Raw genomic sequence first — 17,321 nt, forward strand, 5'->3', positions numbered from 1 at the left:
AAGACAACTCGTCCCGCAAAAAAAAAAGCCCTCATACGCCTATGTTGACGGAAAAATAAAAAAGTTATAACTCTTGGAATGTGAAGATGAGAAAAATAAAAAAGAATGCTTGGTCATTAAGGCCAAAATAGGCCTGGTCGTTAAGGTGTTAATATATAAATGATTTAAATAAAATGGTGCAAAAGGCGGCAAAATGTAATCAATTGGGGTCCCCAGTGTCTTTACAATGCAGCATTACAATGATACAGAATGTTACACCGTATACATTTGTTATTACTCACAGAGCTGCTCACAAGCCTGTTGTCACATGGATGCCAGCTTACGTCCCGCACACATGCTTTATGGTCGGCCAATTTCTTCACTATCTGCCCCGTTAACAAGTCGTAAACTGAGAAAACAAAACAATAAAAACAAGGAATTACAGAATTATAATTAACAAGCCAATTAATGAGACATTTGCTAATGTTCAGGAATAACTTTCCACTTGTGCCTTTAAAGAGGCTCTGTCACCAGATTTTGCAACCCCTATCTGCTATTGCAGCAGATAGGCGCTGCAATGTAGATTACAGTAACGTTTTTATTTTAAAAAAACGAGCATTTTTGGCCAAGTTATGACCATTTTTGTAATTATGCAAATGAGGCTTGCAAAAGTCCAAGTGGGTGTGTTTAAAAGTAAAAGTCCAAGTGGGCGTGTATTAGGTGCGTACATCGGGGCGTTTTTAATACTTTCACTAGCTGGGCGCTCTGATGAGAAGTAACATCCTCTTCTCTTCAGAACGCCCAGCTTGTGACAGTGCAGATCTGTGACGTCACTCACAGGTCCTGCATCGTGACGGCCACATCGGCACCAGAGGCTACAGTTGATTCTGCAGCAGCATCAGCGTTTGCAGGTAAGTCGATCTTACCTGCAAACGCTGATGCTGCTGCAGAATCAACTGTAGCCTCTGGTGCCGATGTGGCCGTCACGATGCAGGACCTGTGAGTGACGTCACAGATCTGCACTGTCAGAAGCTGGGCGTTCTGAAGAGAAGAGGATGTTACTTCTCTTCACAGCGCCCAGCTAGTAAAAGTATTAAAAACGCCCCGATGTACGCACCTAATACACGCCCACTTGGACTTTTACTTTTAAACACACCCACTTGGACTTTTGCAAGCCTCATTTGCATAATTACAAAAATGGTCATAACTTGGCCAAAAATGCTCGTTTTTTAAAAATAAAAACGTTACTGTAATCTACATTGCAGCGCCTATCTGCTGCAATAGCAGATAGGGGTTGCAAAATCTGGTGACAGAGCCTCTTTAAAGAGTCTCTGTCACCACATTATAAGTGGGCTCTCTTGTACATGATGTGATCGGCGCTGTAATGTAGATTACAGCAGTGTTTTTTATTTAGAAAAACGATCATTTTTGACGGAGTTATGACCTATATTAGCTTTATACTAATGAGTTTCTCAATGGACAACTGGGCGTGTTTTACTATATGACCAAGTGGGTGTTGTACAGAGGAGTGTATGAGGCTGACCAATCAGCGTCATACACTTCTCTCTATTCATTTACACTGCAGATAGCGATATAGCTATATCGCTATGTGCAGTCACGTAAATACACTCACTATAACGCTACTCATGTGTCATGACAATGAATATACATTACCTCCAGCCAGGACGTGACGTGTATTCATTCTCCTGACCACTTCTGTAGCGTCTGTGTGATTTACAGCACAGAACAGCGAGATCTCGCTGTGGATGACCGTTTACAGCGTAATCTCACGAGACTACGCCTGCTATGCTGTAAATCACACAGACGCTACATAAGTGGTCAGGAGAATGAATACACAACATGTCCTGGCTGGAGGTAATGTATATTCATTGTCCGTACACTGCAGTAACGTTATACTGTGTTTATGTGACTGCAAATAGCGATATAGCTATATCGCTATGTGCTGTGTAAATGAATGGAGAGAAGTGTATGACGCTGATTGGTCACTGATTGGTCAGCGTCATACACTCCTCTGTACAACGCCCACTTGGTCATACAGTAAAACACGCCCAGTTGTCCATTGAGAAACTCATTAGCATAAAGCTAATATAGGTCATAACTAAGTCAAAATTAACTAAGATCGTTTTTCTAAATAAAAAACACTGCTGCAAAAACAAAAAATATTGAAATTACATCTATATTTAATTTTTTAAATTGAATGGACTATAGCCTGCTTATATAAATCACTGGTCAAGTATGTGTCAGCTATAACATACAGTTTATTTAATCCAAAAGTCGATACCGAGGGGTTGTCCGACTCCAGAAAAGTAGAACCTGATTGTTTAGCAAATGTAAAATAAAGCCACTTACTAATATACTTTCATTTTCAAATCTGCACGGATGTCCAGATTTCCCAATCGCTGTCATGTAGTCCCAGAAGTTGAGCTCCTCTCTTAGTTGTAACGTTTAAACAGCCTCAGGATGCAGGGTGCCCCCCCCTCTCTGTGCGTCTGACGTGATGAAGGAGCTGGCTGTCTGGCCCAGTTCATTAGATAAGCCAGCCCCTTCTCTGTCAAGGCTGGAAGACAATAGCCCCCTGACTAGTCTGCAATAGTCCCTCCTCCTCCTGCTCTCCTTACTTCCTGTTAGCTCCCTTACACTCCTTGAGTGTCAGTATGGAGCTATCTTCTGTCAGTGTGAGATGTCTTTATTATTATTATTATTGCTGCATATGGCTCACACTGAAAAAAAGATAGCTCCGTGAAGACAGAGGGCTACTGCCATCCAGCCGTGACAGAGAAGGGGCTGGCTTAGTTAAACGAAGTCAGGCAACCAGCCACTTCATTACGTCACTGACACACAGAACGGGTGGGGGGGCTCCTGGTATTATGAGGCTGTGTTGACACGTCACAGTTAAGGGGAGACCACATGAAGGGGAATTGAAATCTGGACATCCGTGCAGCTTTAAAATCTAAAGTATATTAGTCAATATCCTTATTTTACATTTGATCAACAATTAGGAACGCTTTATGGTGTCGGACAATCCCTTTAATGTGTAAAACGGTAAGCAGTAGGAGAACTGGAGAGTACATTTATCTGGAGTGGGTACAAATGTGGCTCACAAAATCTAAGTATTCTTATAGGCGGTGAGGTAATCTATTCACTTACTCACGACTCGGCCAGTTGAGCACCCACTGTACACATACTGCTGACCAGTGCTATATGAAGGGGAGAAGCGACACCTGATCAAAGTGTGCAGTACACCATGGCCACGATAAGTCATCAGAGACGTGTCCCCAGGAAGGCGTTTTTTTCTGAGAGCTGGAAATATACAAAAGAATAAGCTGAATAGAAAAGGCAACATAATATGTACACAAAAAAACCTTTGGCTTTAATTAAAGAGAATGAATTCACCTTTCTTGGGCACCTGTTGCCATCTGTAGTCCCAATTCTGTTGGGTGATTGCTCTGCGTGAGGCCTCAAGCCCCTCTGGACCTGAAAAGCGTCTGATGTCCCACAGCTTAATGCTCTGATCTTTTGAGTTAGAAAGCAGATATCGTGCATCACCCTGGGACATAAAAATATTATTTTGTTATATAAAAGAAAAAAAATCTGTCAAAGTTAAAAAAGCCAACTGAAGATGGAGACATGATGGGACAAGTAATGCTGGCACAAGTTCATTCAAAAAAAATTACAGCAGGAAAGAAGGCAAAGACAGATGAGAATCTGGCAAGAAAAAGAAAAGCAGTCAGAACCCTGGGATCAAAGGAAATTTTTCTGAAGTAAAAAGATTACACAAAAAAATAAAAGTAATACAGATCACAGTAAAAGTCAGAACAAGAGAATCAAAGGAATACATGATACCCTGACTTCATTGTTTTCACCTTGCTGTCAATGAATGTGATACCATCCTGATGTCCAGCTAAGAGGCCCACTGGTTTAGCATCATCCTCACGCATTGTGCGACGATCCCACACTTTACACAGGGCATCATCACCCCCAGAATATAAGATGTGACAGCTATCGTCAGCAAATGAGACAGCATTAACATCATCCTCATGAGAGCAAATCTAGGTGGAAGAGAAGAAAAGAAATGGCACAGACAAAAATTCAAACTCGGATAATGTAATGGGAAGAAAAAAAAGAGCATTACCTTAACCCCTTAAGGACGCAGCCACTTTTGGAGCTTATGACACAGCCTCATTTTTTAAATCTGACAAAATATATTATCACTTTATGTGGTAATAACTCTGGAATGCTTTAACCTATCCAAGCGATTCTGAGATTGTTTTCTCGTGACATATTGTACTTTATGTTAGTGAAAAAATTTTGTTGATAAATTCAATATTTTATTGAAAAACACCAACATTTTGAGAAAATTAGCAAAAATTTGCATTTTTCTAAATTTAAATGTATCTGCTTGTTAGACAGATAGTTATACCACACAAAATAGTGACTAGTTAACATTTCCCATATGTCTACTTTATGTTTGCATCATTATTTGAACATTCATTTATTTTTCTAGGACGTTACAAGGCTTATAAGTTTAGCAGCAATTTCTCATATTTTCAAGAAAATTTCAAAAGCCTATTTTTTTAGGGAACAGTTCAGATCTGAAGTAGCTTTGAGGGCCTTCTATATTAGGAACCCCACAAATCACCCCATTTTGAAAACTGCACCCCTTAAAGTATTCCAAACAGCATTTAGAAAGTTTCTTAACCCTTTATGCGTTTCACAGGAATTAAAGAAAAATGGAAGGGAAATTTGCAAATTTCATATTTTTTGCAGAAATTCAATTTTTCTTGTAATACTGAAGGTTTTTACCAGAGAAACACAACTGAATATTTATTGCCCTGATTCTGAAGTTTTTAGAAATATCCTACATGTGGCCCTAGTGTGCTACTGGACTGAAACAAAGGCCCCAGTAGCAAAGGAGCACCTAGTGGATTTTTCAGCCTTCCTTTTCTTAAATTATATTTCAGGCACCATGTCAGGTTAGAAGAGGTCTTGTGGTGCAAAAACAAAGGAAACCCCCCCAAAAGTGACTCCATTTGGGAAACTACACCCCTAGAGGAATTCATCTAGGGGTGCAGTGAGCATTTTGACCCCACAGGTATTTCATAGATTTCATTAGAATTGGGCAGTGAAAATGAAAAATTACATTATTTACCAATAAGATGTAGCTTTACCTCAGAATCTTTAATTTTTTTAACAAATAAATGAGGAAAAGCACCCCAACATTTGTAAAGCAACTTCTCCAGAGTGCGGAAATATCCAATATGTGGTCATAAACTGCTGTTTGGGCAAGCGGCAGGACTCAGAAGGGAAGGCGCGCCATTTAGCTTTTGGAGTACAGATTTTGCTGGTTTGATTTCTCTGCACCATGTCCCAAATGTAAAGCTCCTAAGGTACCAGTACAGTGGAAACCCCCCAAAAGTGACTCCATTTGGGAAACTGCACCCCTAGAGGAATTCAACTAGGGGTGTAGTGAGCATTTTGACCCCCCAGGTGTTTCATAGATTTCATTAGAATTGGGCAGTAAACATGAAAAATTTCATTTTCCACTAAGACGTAGCTTTGGGTCAAAATGTTTAATTTTCTCATCAAATAAAGGAGAAAAAGCACCATAACTTTTGTAAAGCAACTTCTCCAGAGTACGGAAATACCCCATATGTGGTAATAAACCACTGTATGAATACACATCAGGGCACAGAAGGGAAGGAGCGTCATTCGGCTTTTGGAGAGTAGATTTTGCTGGATTGGTTTTTCTGCATTATGTCGCTTTTGCAAAGCCCCTTAGGTACCAGTACAGTGAAAACTCCCCAAAAGTGACTCCATTTGGCAAACTACACCCATTGAGGAATTCATCTAGGGCGGTAGAGAGCATTTTGACCCCACAGGTGTCTCATAGATTTTATTAGAAATGGGCAGTGAAAATGAAAAATTACATTATTTTCCAATAAGACGCAGCATTAGTTCAAAATTTTTCATTTTCTCAACAAATAAAAGGAGAAAAAGCACCGTAACATTTGTAAAGCAACTTCTTCAGGTAGGGAAATACCCCACACGTGGTCATAAACTGCTATTTGGACACACAGCAAGGCTCTAAAGGGAAGGAGCGCCATTTAGTATTTGGAGTGGAGATTTTACAAGGTTCGTTTTTTGACACCATGTTGCATTGAGCTATAGTACCAGTACAGTGGTACCCCCGAAAAATTACCCCGTTTTGGAAACTAGATCCCTCAAACAATTTATCTGGGGGTGTAGTGAGCATTTTGACCGCACAAGTGTTTTGCAAAAATGAGTAAACAATAGATGTTGCAGATTGAAAATTGTCGTTTTCCACAGATATGCCATTTCAGTGCCCAATGTGTTGTGCCCAGCTTGTACCATCGTAGACACACATCCCATAAATTGTTAAGCAGGTTCTCCAGAATACAGTAGTACCCCATATGTGGTCATAAATTGCCGTTTGGGCACACTGCCAGGCTCAGTTGGACCACCATTTGGCTTTTGAAGCGCAGATTTTGCTTGGTGTTTTAGTAGTATTTCAGCTTATAATGTGGGGGCATATGTAAGCTGGGCGGAGTACATCAGAGTATATGTAAGCTGGGCGGAGTACATCAGGGTATATGTAAACTGGGCGGAGTACATCAGGATATATGTAAGCTGTGCAGAGTACATCAGGATATATGTAAGCTGTGCAGAGTACATCAGGATATATGTAAGCTGTGCAGAGTACATCAGGGTATATGTAAGCTGGGCGGAGTACATCAGGGTATATGTAAGCTGGGCGGAGTACATCAGGGTATATGTAATATGTGCGTGTACATCAGGCTATATGTAAGCTGTGAGGAGTACATCAGGGTATATGTAAGCTGGGCGGAGTACATCAGGGTATATGTAATATGTGCGTGTACATCAGGCTATATGTACGCTGTGAGGAGTACATCAGGGTATATGTAAGCTGGGCGGAGTTCATCAGGGTATATGTAAGCTGGGCGGAGTACATCAGGGTATATGTAATATGTGCGTGTACATCAGGGTATATGTAAGCTGGGCGGAGTACATCAAGGGCATATGTAAGCTGAGCAGCGTAATCAGGGTATATGTAAGCTGGGCGGAGTACATCAAGGGCATATGTAAGCTGGGCGGAGTACATCAGGGTATATGTAAGCTGGGCGGAGTACATCAGGGTATATGTAAACTGGGCGGAGTACATCAAGGGCATATGTAAGCTGGGCAGAGTGCATCAGGGCATAATAGGATGATATAATAATGGGGAGAATGAATAATCCATGGATTGGTGTGGTCGCTTTGAACCAATCCTTTATGCACAGGCCGGGTTATTGGGTACTTTACAAAATATCTAAGCTCCAGTATAGCCTAATCTTTGACTTCTTCACTAGCCCTATAAGCCGCACAAGGCCCTAAAATTTCCTCATCTCCGCTGCATCTACAGGGTCCACCTGTGGGGTCCAGCAAATGACGATGTGGGGTATTTTGTGAAATTCTATTGGACCTAAAAAATTAGTCTGGGCTGTCATTTTGCATCATTGCGTTTTGAGAGTCATAACGTGTTATTTTTCCGGTGACGGAGCTGTGTGAGGACTTGTTTTTTGTGGAACGAGCTGTAATTTTTATTGGTTCCATTTTGGGGTACATGCGATTTTTTTTTATCACTATTTATTCCATTTTTTGGGAGATGAGGAAACCAAAAATCAGCAATTCTAGCAAGTTTTGTTTTTTTATTTTTTACAGTGTTCACCGTGCAGTATAAACAACATGTTAAATTTATTCTGCGGGGCGATACGATTACAGCGACACCAAATTTATATAGTTTTTTTACGTTTCACTACGTTCCCACAATAAAAATACTCTTTTCTAAAAAAATCATGTTTTAGTGTCGCCATTTTCTGACAGCCATAACTTTTTTATTTTTTCGTTGATATCGCTGCGGGAGGGCTTGTTTTATCCGTGACGAATAGTTTCTATTGGTACCATTTTGCGTTACTTGCAACTTTTTGATCACTTTTTATTACATTTGTTTTGAGACAAGATGACCAAAAAATAAAATGCTGTCATTGTTTTTTATTAAAAATGTTTACGGTGTTCATCGTGCGGTAAAAATAATGTCATTTCTAGAGATCAGGCCGTTCCGAACGCGGCGATACCTATTATGTATAGTTTTTTTTTCATGTTTTAATAATAAAAGGAGTTGATCAGGGAAACAGGGCAAGTGTTGTTTTTATTAGTTAAAACTTTTATTTATATTTTCTTTCACATTTTGTTTTACATTTTTTACTTTTTCTTTTACACTGACCTGGGGACTTGAAGATCTGGTCTTCTGATCCCCAGTACGATGCATTGCAATACTTATGTAGTGCAGTGTATTGTAACTGTCATTCATCATCTGACAGTTAGCGTATTCGGTCCTGCCTCGGGCAGCACCTAATAGGCTACCGTACCTGGGCAACCAGGAAGCCTAGCAACGGCTTCCTGGTTGTCATAGCAACCATCAACATTCGCGATCTATCGTGGGGGGGGGGGGGGCCCGGGGGTACAGAGGGAGCTCCCTCCCTCTGTCAACCACTTCAATGCGGCGGACGCCATTGACAGCCGCATTGAAGGGGTTAAATGGCTGCGATCGGCGGTAACTGCCATCGCAGCGGGATGTCAGCTGTGTATGACAGCTCACAGCCGCTGAAGATAAAGCGTGCACAGCTCCTGTGCTCGCTTTATCTACAGGGCGTGGTGGGGTTAAAAGAGGTAAAAACATGAGCAAAGGCATAGACTGTGAAAAAAGATGTGGAAAGAGCTTAGGGGGGAAACATTCAAATTTTGCTTTATAAAAAGGTGAACACTAGGTAAAAGGACCAGAAAGAAATCGGGTGGAAGTCAGGAAATGGGGTACTATACCTTCAGTATTCGACGGTTTTGTTCTAGGTCGTACACATATACACATCCATCATTGGCTCTGTGGAGAGAATACACATGATCTGTATAAATTCTATATCATGTTCAAGTGAATAGGAGCAGCGTTGCAGTACTGCAGCACGGATGCTATACAGTGTACGGAGACAACTGCTTCCAACACCGGACACTGCATAACATCCGGTGCCCGAACAGCTGATCGTGTGGGGCTTGGGTGTTGGACCCCCCACCGATCATATACTGATGACCTATCCTGTGTAAAGGTTATCTGTATGGAAAACGGTCCCGTGCCTAGACGACCCCTTTAAGACTTTTTTTCCAGCTTCAAATTCTATTCAGCCATTTCTTGGTTATATCTGGGTAATTTGGCTGCTAATACATGTCCCCCAAGTTATCTTCTGGCAATGGGGAATATATCTCTGCATAACTAGGCAGCTTTGACATTCAGGTGGGTGCTGTAAAAGGCAGCTATATTGGTTGTCACCCAACTGTCTTAGAAGACATATGTAACTAAGAAACAGCTGAACAGAATGTTTTTAAAACCGGACAAAAGAGGACACTGGAAGGATAAATATATATTTTTTTATAACTTTATTACAAGATGCTTTTTAGAGCAGATCTGTCAGATATAACATTTTGCGTATAACGCTAATGTCAGTTTTAGACATTTAAAGTTGTAGTGATCCAAGTTCAGTTCATTAGAACCAGAGGTACGGGCGTTGCGTCTGTAATACGGACACTAAAATGGGGCCATATTACAGCATCTGAAACTTCCCTAATAAAGAAACTTTTGTTAATCAGTTGTAGGATGGCGAGAACGACGCGTGAAAACCAGTGCCACATGAATGAGTCGGACTCTGTAACATAATAGGTATGCTGTGGATTTCAAATTCTGCAGCATGTCCTGAAATCCGCAGTGGAGAAATCCTCTACATGTGCATGGGATTTTGAAAATTCTATGCACTTGCATAGCACTGTACTTAGTTTATAAATTTTCGACGCGTAATCCGCATAGACTCCACCCTGTTTGACTGAGCCCTAAAAGGAAAATTTCCTGTTTTTAACTTGACGAGGTTGTACAGGATTAAAACAACATGTCTGCTTTCTTCCAGAAACAGCGCCACCCCTGTCTACAGGTTATGTATAGTATTGCAGCTTAGCCCCATTTTATTAAATGGTGCTGAGCTGCAATACCAGACACAACCCATGGCCAGGTTTAAAGCGGTTTATGGAAGAAAGCAGCCATGTTTTTCTAATCATGTACAAACACTTACAAAACATACATTACACAAAGTAAAAACTTAACATAATTTTGTACTGATCTCTTCTAATCACACATAAAATAATTTGCACATACAGATATATTTCTTATAAAACGAAATCTGTATACTCCTGAGCTTCCAAATAGATCTTTACTCACCCGCCAAGCACTTCCCGACCGTCACAGGATACAGTGAGAGAAAAAACAGCAAAACGTCTCTCTGATGGGCTGTTTGGATAAAAAAAGTCAGCGTTTAGACCGGAATTGCAAGGCTACTTAAATGTATGTACTTTATAGGTTCCTGTGTGCCCTGCAGCTTAATGCTAATGAAATAACCATACAATGTAGTGTACATGTCACAGTAGACAACATATGTGTTCAGTAGGGAAAGAGTTGGCTTTACAAATACGAAAAATATATGTAAAAGTGCGGACTGGGGCAAATGTACAATTTTAGCTTTTTGCAACTACATCTGCTTTCGGAAATGTTCTATTACAGACAGAAAAAAGATGGAGAAGATGCGGACTGTAGAAAATCTTTTCACCGTGAAGACAATGGTACAACCAGCTCTTGCAGCAGAACACGTTGACTGGTCTCCGAGTGTTGCCTTGTAATCCGATAATGACAGATCAATCTTTAGAGTCTCGGGTACACACAGTTGGTTAATAGGTTGTCTCACCAGGTCACCCACTTTCAGGCATGACCATGGTGGTTTCAGAAGCCAGATCTGTGGCGATCAGCTTATTGCCTCGGGTCCAGCTTCTGAAACTGCCAGCGATCAGGTATTATGGCATGGGGAAGTTGTGGCCTGTGGACGCTGCAGGAAAAATTTAGTATTATATGTAAGCCATTCAAATGAATGGGCATCCATGTAATACAAGGACAGACCGGGTTCTCCAAGGCGGGAGCCTCTTATACTTAGCAACTTTCTGCTTTGGGTCATAGAGGGGGTCTCACGCTGAGGACCCCCCCCTATGATTTCCACATTCCCTAATAGGGCATATGTGAAAGTGTTGTATTGATGAGACAACCCATTTAAAAGGGAACACTCACACCACATACATAAACATTTAACGAAGTTTCTACATTTTTACACTGTCACTATCCAGTCCTACCTGATCTTTAGTGTAAAATTCTCTTTTGTAGCGATATACGTTACAAACTAGTCATAGCGATTATCATTAGAAAAGATTGTCTAATACATTTCTGTCAAAAATCACATGTTCATCCACTGAATATCGCCATACATGACCTAGCTCTTTGTTTGAACTAGTTCCACAAAATAAATCAGTATTAGTTAACATATTCGATTAGGTATTTGCGATCATTGATTAGGGTTAGAGTTCATATAGGAGGATAGGAAATGACATGCATATATAAACCCCATTTTAATTTGCATGCAAAAATCAGTTGGTGTATTCCTGCGGTTTTAACGTTTTCTTAATACATGCAGTGAACAGACACGTGTCGTATGTATGAACTCCTCACATCTTAGGGTATGTGCACACGATATCGACCATTACGGCTGAAATTACGGAGCTGTTTTCAGGAGAAAACAGCTGCGTCATTTCAGACGTAATTGCATGTACTCGCATTTTGCGAGGCGTCTTTGACGGCCGTAATTTGGAGCTGTTCTTCATTGGATTCAATGAAAAACGGCTCAAATTACGTCCAAAGAAGTGTCCTGCACTTCTTTGCCGAGGCTGTTATTTTACGCGCCGTCTTTTGACAGCAAACCCATTGAAATGAATGGGCAGATGTTTGCCGACGTATTGGAGCCGTATTTTCAGGCGTAAGTCGAGGCATAATACGCCTCGTTTACGCCTGAAAATAGGTCGTGTGAACCCAGCCTTACAGTTTTTTACAGAGTTGTTTAATTAAAGGGTCTGCTTGAAAAAGCGTTTTAGTTGCAAAGTTGAATTTTCGTGCAAATTTTGCTTATTATCACTGTTTGAGGCAAAATTGTGTTATGATGGTTGTCCGTATATATTATTAAAGAAGTTTTCCCACTAAGCACATTTATCACCTATCCACAGGTGATAAATGTCTGATCGCTATGGGCCTCACCACTGGGACCCCCACCAATCAGACATTTATTGATAAACGTGCTTGGTGGGAAAACCCCTTTAAACCACTTCCGGACCTCCCATAGACTATAAACGTCCGAGCAGTCCGCAATTAACTTTGCAGGGCTGTTCCAGAACGTCCTGCAGAGTTAGCAGGTCTGCCGCTCCCCGGCGGCCTTTAGCTCTGTGATACAGCTGTCTCTAGACAGCTGTATCATGGAACTTTAACCAGAGACCACTCAGCGTGGTCTCCGGTGTTGTGATCGTTGTGACAACCTGTCACAACGATCACATTGCTCCGAACAGCAGCGCTTACGCGCCATCTGTGAGGAGCTCCATGATACAGCTGTCTAGAGACAGCTGTTATCACTGAGCTTTCACCCGGAGACCACACAGTGTGGTCTCCGGTCATGTGATCGCTGTGACAGCGTGTCACAGCGATCACATTGCTCCTCCCAGCAGCGCTTGTGCGCCGACGGTAAGGCGCTCAGCTGTGAACGCTGTGACAGCCTGTCACAGCGATCACATGCATTCCGACAGTAAGGAGCTTCATGATACAGCTGTCTAGAGACAGCTGTATCACCGAGTGTCAGAGTGGTCCCTGGTCAGGTGATTGCTGTGACAGCCTGTCACCACGCTCACCAGTTGCATCTTCTCCCTCTCTGGCAGACTGCCAGAGAGGGAGAAAAATAATGTGATGTAAAAAAAAAAAAACACACACTTTTTTTTCAATGAAATTTTTCTCTATAAATAAATTTGTCTATCTGCTACACTGCGACTTTGGCCACGCACGACAGGACGACCAGCCAAAGATCGCTATGTCCCATAGCCTACATTGGATATAATAAAAGTCAATGTGGTTGTTTCACAATGCGCAAGTTGCCACGACATGACAGTTGCAAGAAATCCAAACTGTTGTGTCGCAGTTACTTGCAGGTCGCAACGCGACCAGATTGACTTTCATTACTTGCGGTGTAGACTATGGGGCATAGCGATCTTTGGTCGGACAACCTGTACACGGAGTATTTTCCAGGCAGAAAAAAAATCTGCCTCAAAATTCCTTCAGATTTTGACCTGCCTGCACTTTTTTGCCGTGTTTTTCGCCTGAGGCCATTGAGGAACGCGGGCGTAAAACGCTTTTTCTGCCTCCCAGCCGCCCAGGAAAAAAACAACAATTTTGGCTGTATATTGGTGCTGATTCCGATGCGGTTTCCACGTCAAAATCTGCACCAAAAAGCTCTGCGTGAATTGGGCCTTCGGGTGACGTTAGATGTGGAGGATCCACTGCAAATTTTGCCTGCGGATTTGCGCAGGCAAAGTCTGCAGCGGATTACAGTACAAGGCAAGTAGATGAGATTTTACAAAACTCATCTGCATGCTGCAAACATTTTACACAGGCAGATTTTCAAATCCTTGCTGCATCGTTAAATTAATACCTTGGGGTCCACTTTCCATAAAATAATAATTTTTGGGGTGTCAAAGGGGTTTTCCAGTCCACAAAAATTGATGGCCTATCCTCAGGATAAGGCCCTATTCACACCACAGGGTTTCCCGGCCGTCTGATGGCCATTCAAAAAACGTCTGTCACACGGCCGCAGTAGGAACAATAGACCCCAAATGGGGCTATTCACACGTCAAAAAATGGGGCAGTCCCTATTTTCGGCCGTTCTCCCAGCCCCCATAAAAGTCTATGGGGTCGGGTAATACACGGCCATCATTTGAATGAGTTCCGAGTGACGGCCGTGTCTCCCGTCGCTCGCTCTCTCTCCTCCTCACAGTGCGAAGACCATGTGAGGAGGAGGAGGAGGGTATTTTGTTGCTCCCTGTAGGAGCAGAATCCCCAATCCCCGGCCACAGCTTCAGCAACATTGTGGCTGGGGATTGTGGATTCCGCTCCAGGAGAAGTCTCTGCTTTCACTGTCCATATATGGACACAGTGACGTCAGGGACTTCTGAAGCGGAATCGCCAGCGCTGTGGCCGGGGATTCTGATCCAGGAGAAGTCCCTGCCTTCACTGTCCATATATGTGTGGCACTACCTACAGGGGTGCTGTGTGGCACTACCTACAGGGGGACAGGGAAAAAAACGGATGCAAAACGGGTCAAAATTGGTTGAAAAAACTGCAGTTTTTATCGCTGACACTAGGACCCGGTCGCGTGAATAGAGCCTTAGCCATCTATATCTGATTGGTGGTGGCCCGTCTCCCCGCCGATCAGCTGTTTTGAAGGGCCCGCGATGCTCGTACCATCGTTGCTTCCCCTTCATTTCCTTTACTGCTCACACTGTGAATCGCCGACACACTTGTAGCGGCAGTTCACAGTATTACAGTATACGCTTGAATGGTAGAAGGATGTAATACTGTGAACCGCCGCTAAGTGTGTCCGTGATTCACAGTGTGAGCAGTAAAGAAAATTAAGTGGAAGCAGCGCTCGTATAAGCACTGTGGTCCCTTCAAAACAGCCGATCGACGGGGGTGCCGGGTGTCGGTCCCTGACCGATCAGATATTGATGGCCTATCCTGAGGATAGGCTATCAGTTTTTGTGGACTTGAAACGCCACAACATCTGTAATGGTCGTAAAGCGTCAGCGAACCAGCTTTGGAAATTTTTTCTCTAAAAGCCAGTATACCATTCATTGTAAGCTCCGCCTTGCGCCCAGCGTGTAAGAAATGAACACATATTTGGAATCGTTGAAGTCGGTAGAAGTTGCCAAATATGTATTCAGGTGTGTTTACCCAGTGGCATGCCCCAGGTGTAAAAAAAAAACAAAAAAACACATTCACATTTTTTTTCAACTTTATTTTCCATTTTTCCTTCCATATTTTTAAAAAAAGTAAAATAATCTATTACTTTTTTACACAATATGGAAGCCCAATATACTGTAGAATACCAAATACATGTAGGTTGGAAAAATAATAAAACAACAATTTGCATTTAAATTGGCACATGGCTAAAACTTGAAAATGGGGGTAAAGCTCCCGCTCAGGAAGTGGTTAAGCACACATATGATGTGTAATTTCTCAACAAATAATGATGTTGGTAGCATAGTAGCTGGATGGGGTATGTACTATATATCTTTATAACATTTGTGGATGAAGCACAGACTTTGCATGGCCTCTATTTAAGCATTTTTGAGAGTACATGTTGAGACTTATGGTATATTTGAACTTTGCACACCTCAAGCTATTATTTTTACTTTGTTTTTGCGTGTAAGCCTCTGCTGGATGCGCGTTTCGGACATATATGTAATATTTAATGCACTTAAAACAAAAATTCCTATTTGTCACAAAGTTACATGAAGGTGGACATGGCTGTAAACAGCACATTAAACTGTAACTGTCAGGCTGTCTGCTCTCATACAGAGGGCGTGGGGTGAACTAAATGTTTGTCGGTGTGTAATTCTTGTTTTTGCTTATTTATAAATTACTACTCTTTTTAAATTTCCAGCTTAAAACCAGATTTTGGTCCCTTCAGTTCTGATGATTTTGTGAAGATAATTTCATGTAGACATAGACTTAAGTGACTTGTATGTACTTTGCACATCTTTAACTTTTATTTTTAGGAGTAGCCGTGTGTGTAATTTTCTTCTTCGGTTAAACTTTTAGCATCGAACATTAATTTTTATTTTGTGATGGAAAAAAAGTGACATTCTGACAATGGGCCAAGTGTTTGCTTTTCACAGCATATATGGGTATGTGGTTTTAGTATGAATTTTTAATTTTATAATTCAGGTTTTATTTGTACATATCAAACGAGTGAAAATCGGCCAGAAACCCCTGGCAGCGAAAAGGTTAAACTACTTCCCTAGAAGCTTTTGACATCATAATGTATTTGAACATTTGTCACTATTACATGCTGCTGTCAGATAGGAGAGAAAATATATTTGTGCTATATTGTGTATATAGTATCTACAAACAGTACCTGAGATCAAGTGCGGTGTGCGATTCTGTTTCCCCATATATGTTGCAGAGGTGAACTGTAATAAAATGAAATACTCCATTATTACATATAATGACGTGTCTGCGGTTATAATATAGCTGTATTGATCTGCATATAATATTAATAATAGGCCTGGACAAATCTCAGCCAACTCTAAGAGCCAGCTCAAAAAGTTAGGCACCAGCAACAAAACGTTCTAGGGCAAAGTCCAGACAACCTGGTTGAGGAGCGATTGCTGAACGTTTAGAAAGAAAAACCAAACAAGCAGCAAATTCTCTGCAATATTAGATGGGCTTCACTCATCACTTGAGTCCAATAGTCAGAATACAGCTCCCCTTAAGGCGGTTCTCCAGAACTTTTATATTGATGGCTTATCCTTAGGATACGTCATCAATATCAGATTGGTGAGGGTCCGACTCCCGGCACCCCCACCGATCAGCTAAATGAAGGGGCCGCGGCGACAAATGTTGCGGCCTCTTCATAGTTTAACAGGCACAGTGCCGTACACTTCCATATCGGCTGGGCCTAGAATTGCAGTTCCGGTCCAAATAAAGGGAAGTTCGCTTTAGAGGAATTGTGCGGCGTGGTGCCTGGTAAACGAGGAAGAGGCCGCGGCGTATCAGTCAGCTAACTGTTACGGGTGCCTGGAGTCGGACCCCCATTATCTGATATTGATGACCTAGCCTAAGGACAGGCCATAAATATAAAAGTACTGAGAACCACTTTAATGGTAGTCACAGCAGTGACTCTTCCCTAGTAGTAATACTTGTGTTCAATGCTCTACCGCCTCCACTTTCCAAGTTGTCGCAGTAGCCTCCGCCACATCTTCCCCAGGAGTCAAGGCAACCCCTTCCCCAACACAGTAGTCACAGCAAGTCCCCCTAACTTCTCTAGTAGTCACAGCAGCACATAAAATATTCTTGTTTTCTGATGTCTGTTAAAAAAAAGTTGTTTTCCAAAAATTCATCTGGATTTCGAAAAACCACTTAAAGGGGTTGTCCTACAATTAAACTTGTTTGATCACGCAGGTAAAAAAAAAATTCTATTTAAATAATTTAAAAAAAATGTTTTTGTGAAGATATTGCTGTTACATACTTGTAATTGCACCCCCTGATGTTTTTTTTAAATTCCTTTTCAGAACAT

The 17,321-nt window shown here is 41.7% G+C and overlaps 1 protein-coding gene across 5 annotated transcripts in view; it reads right to left on the reverse strand.

The window, feature by feature from the left end:
* DCAF11 (DDB1 and CUL4 associated factor 11) overlaps nucleotides 1-17,321 on the reverse strand; it is a 43,606-nt gene that overhangs the window by 6,036 nt on the left and 20,249 nt on the right. For all 5 annotated transcript variants that reach the window (XM_075828883.1, XM_075828882.1, XM_075828886.1 and 2 more), the window contains 7 exons: nucleotides 16,161-16,215; nucleotides 10,334-10,402; nucleotides 8,899-8,956; nucleotides 3,864-4,049; nucleotides 3,394-3,547; nucleotides 3,148-3,300; nucleotides 282-388 (listed from right to left, as the gene is read on the reverse strand). In XM_075828883.1, coding sequence (XP_075684998.1) covers nucleotides 282-388; nucleotides 3,148-3,300; nucleotides 3,394-3,547; nucleotides 3,864-4,049; nucleotides 8,899-8,956; nucleotides 10,334-10,402; nucleotides 16,161-16,215 — 782 coding nt within the window. The remainder of the gene's footprint in view (nucleotides 1-281; nucleotides 389-3,147; nucleotides 3,301-3,393; nucleotides 3,548-3,863; nucleotides 4,050-8,898; nucleotides 8,957-10,333; nucleotides 10,403-16,160; nucleotides 16,216-17,321) is intronic.

Source organism: Rhinoderma darwinii, chromosome 1, assembly GCF_050947455.1.
Source record: "Rhinoderma darwinii isolate aRhiDar2 chromosome 1, aRhiDar2.hap1, whole genome shotgun sequence".
Lineage (NCBI taxonomy): Eukaryota > Metazoa > Chordata > Amphibia > Anura > Rhinodermatidae > Rhinoderma > Rhinoderma darwinii.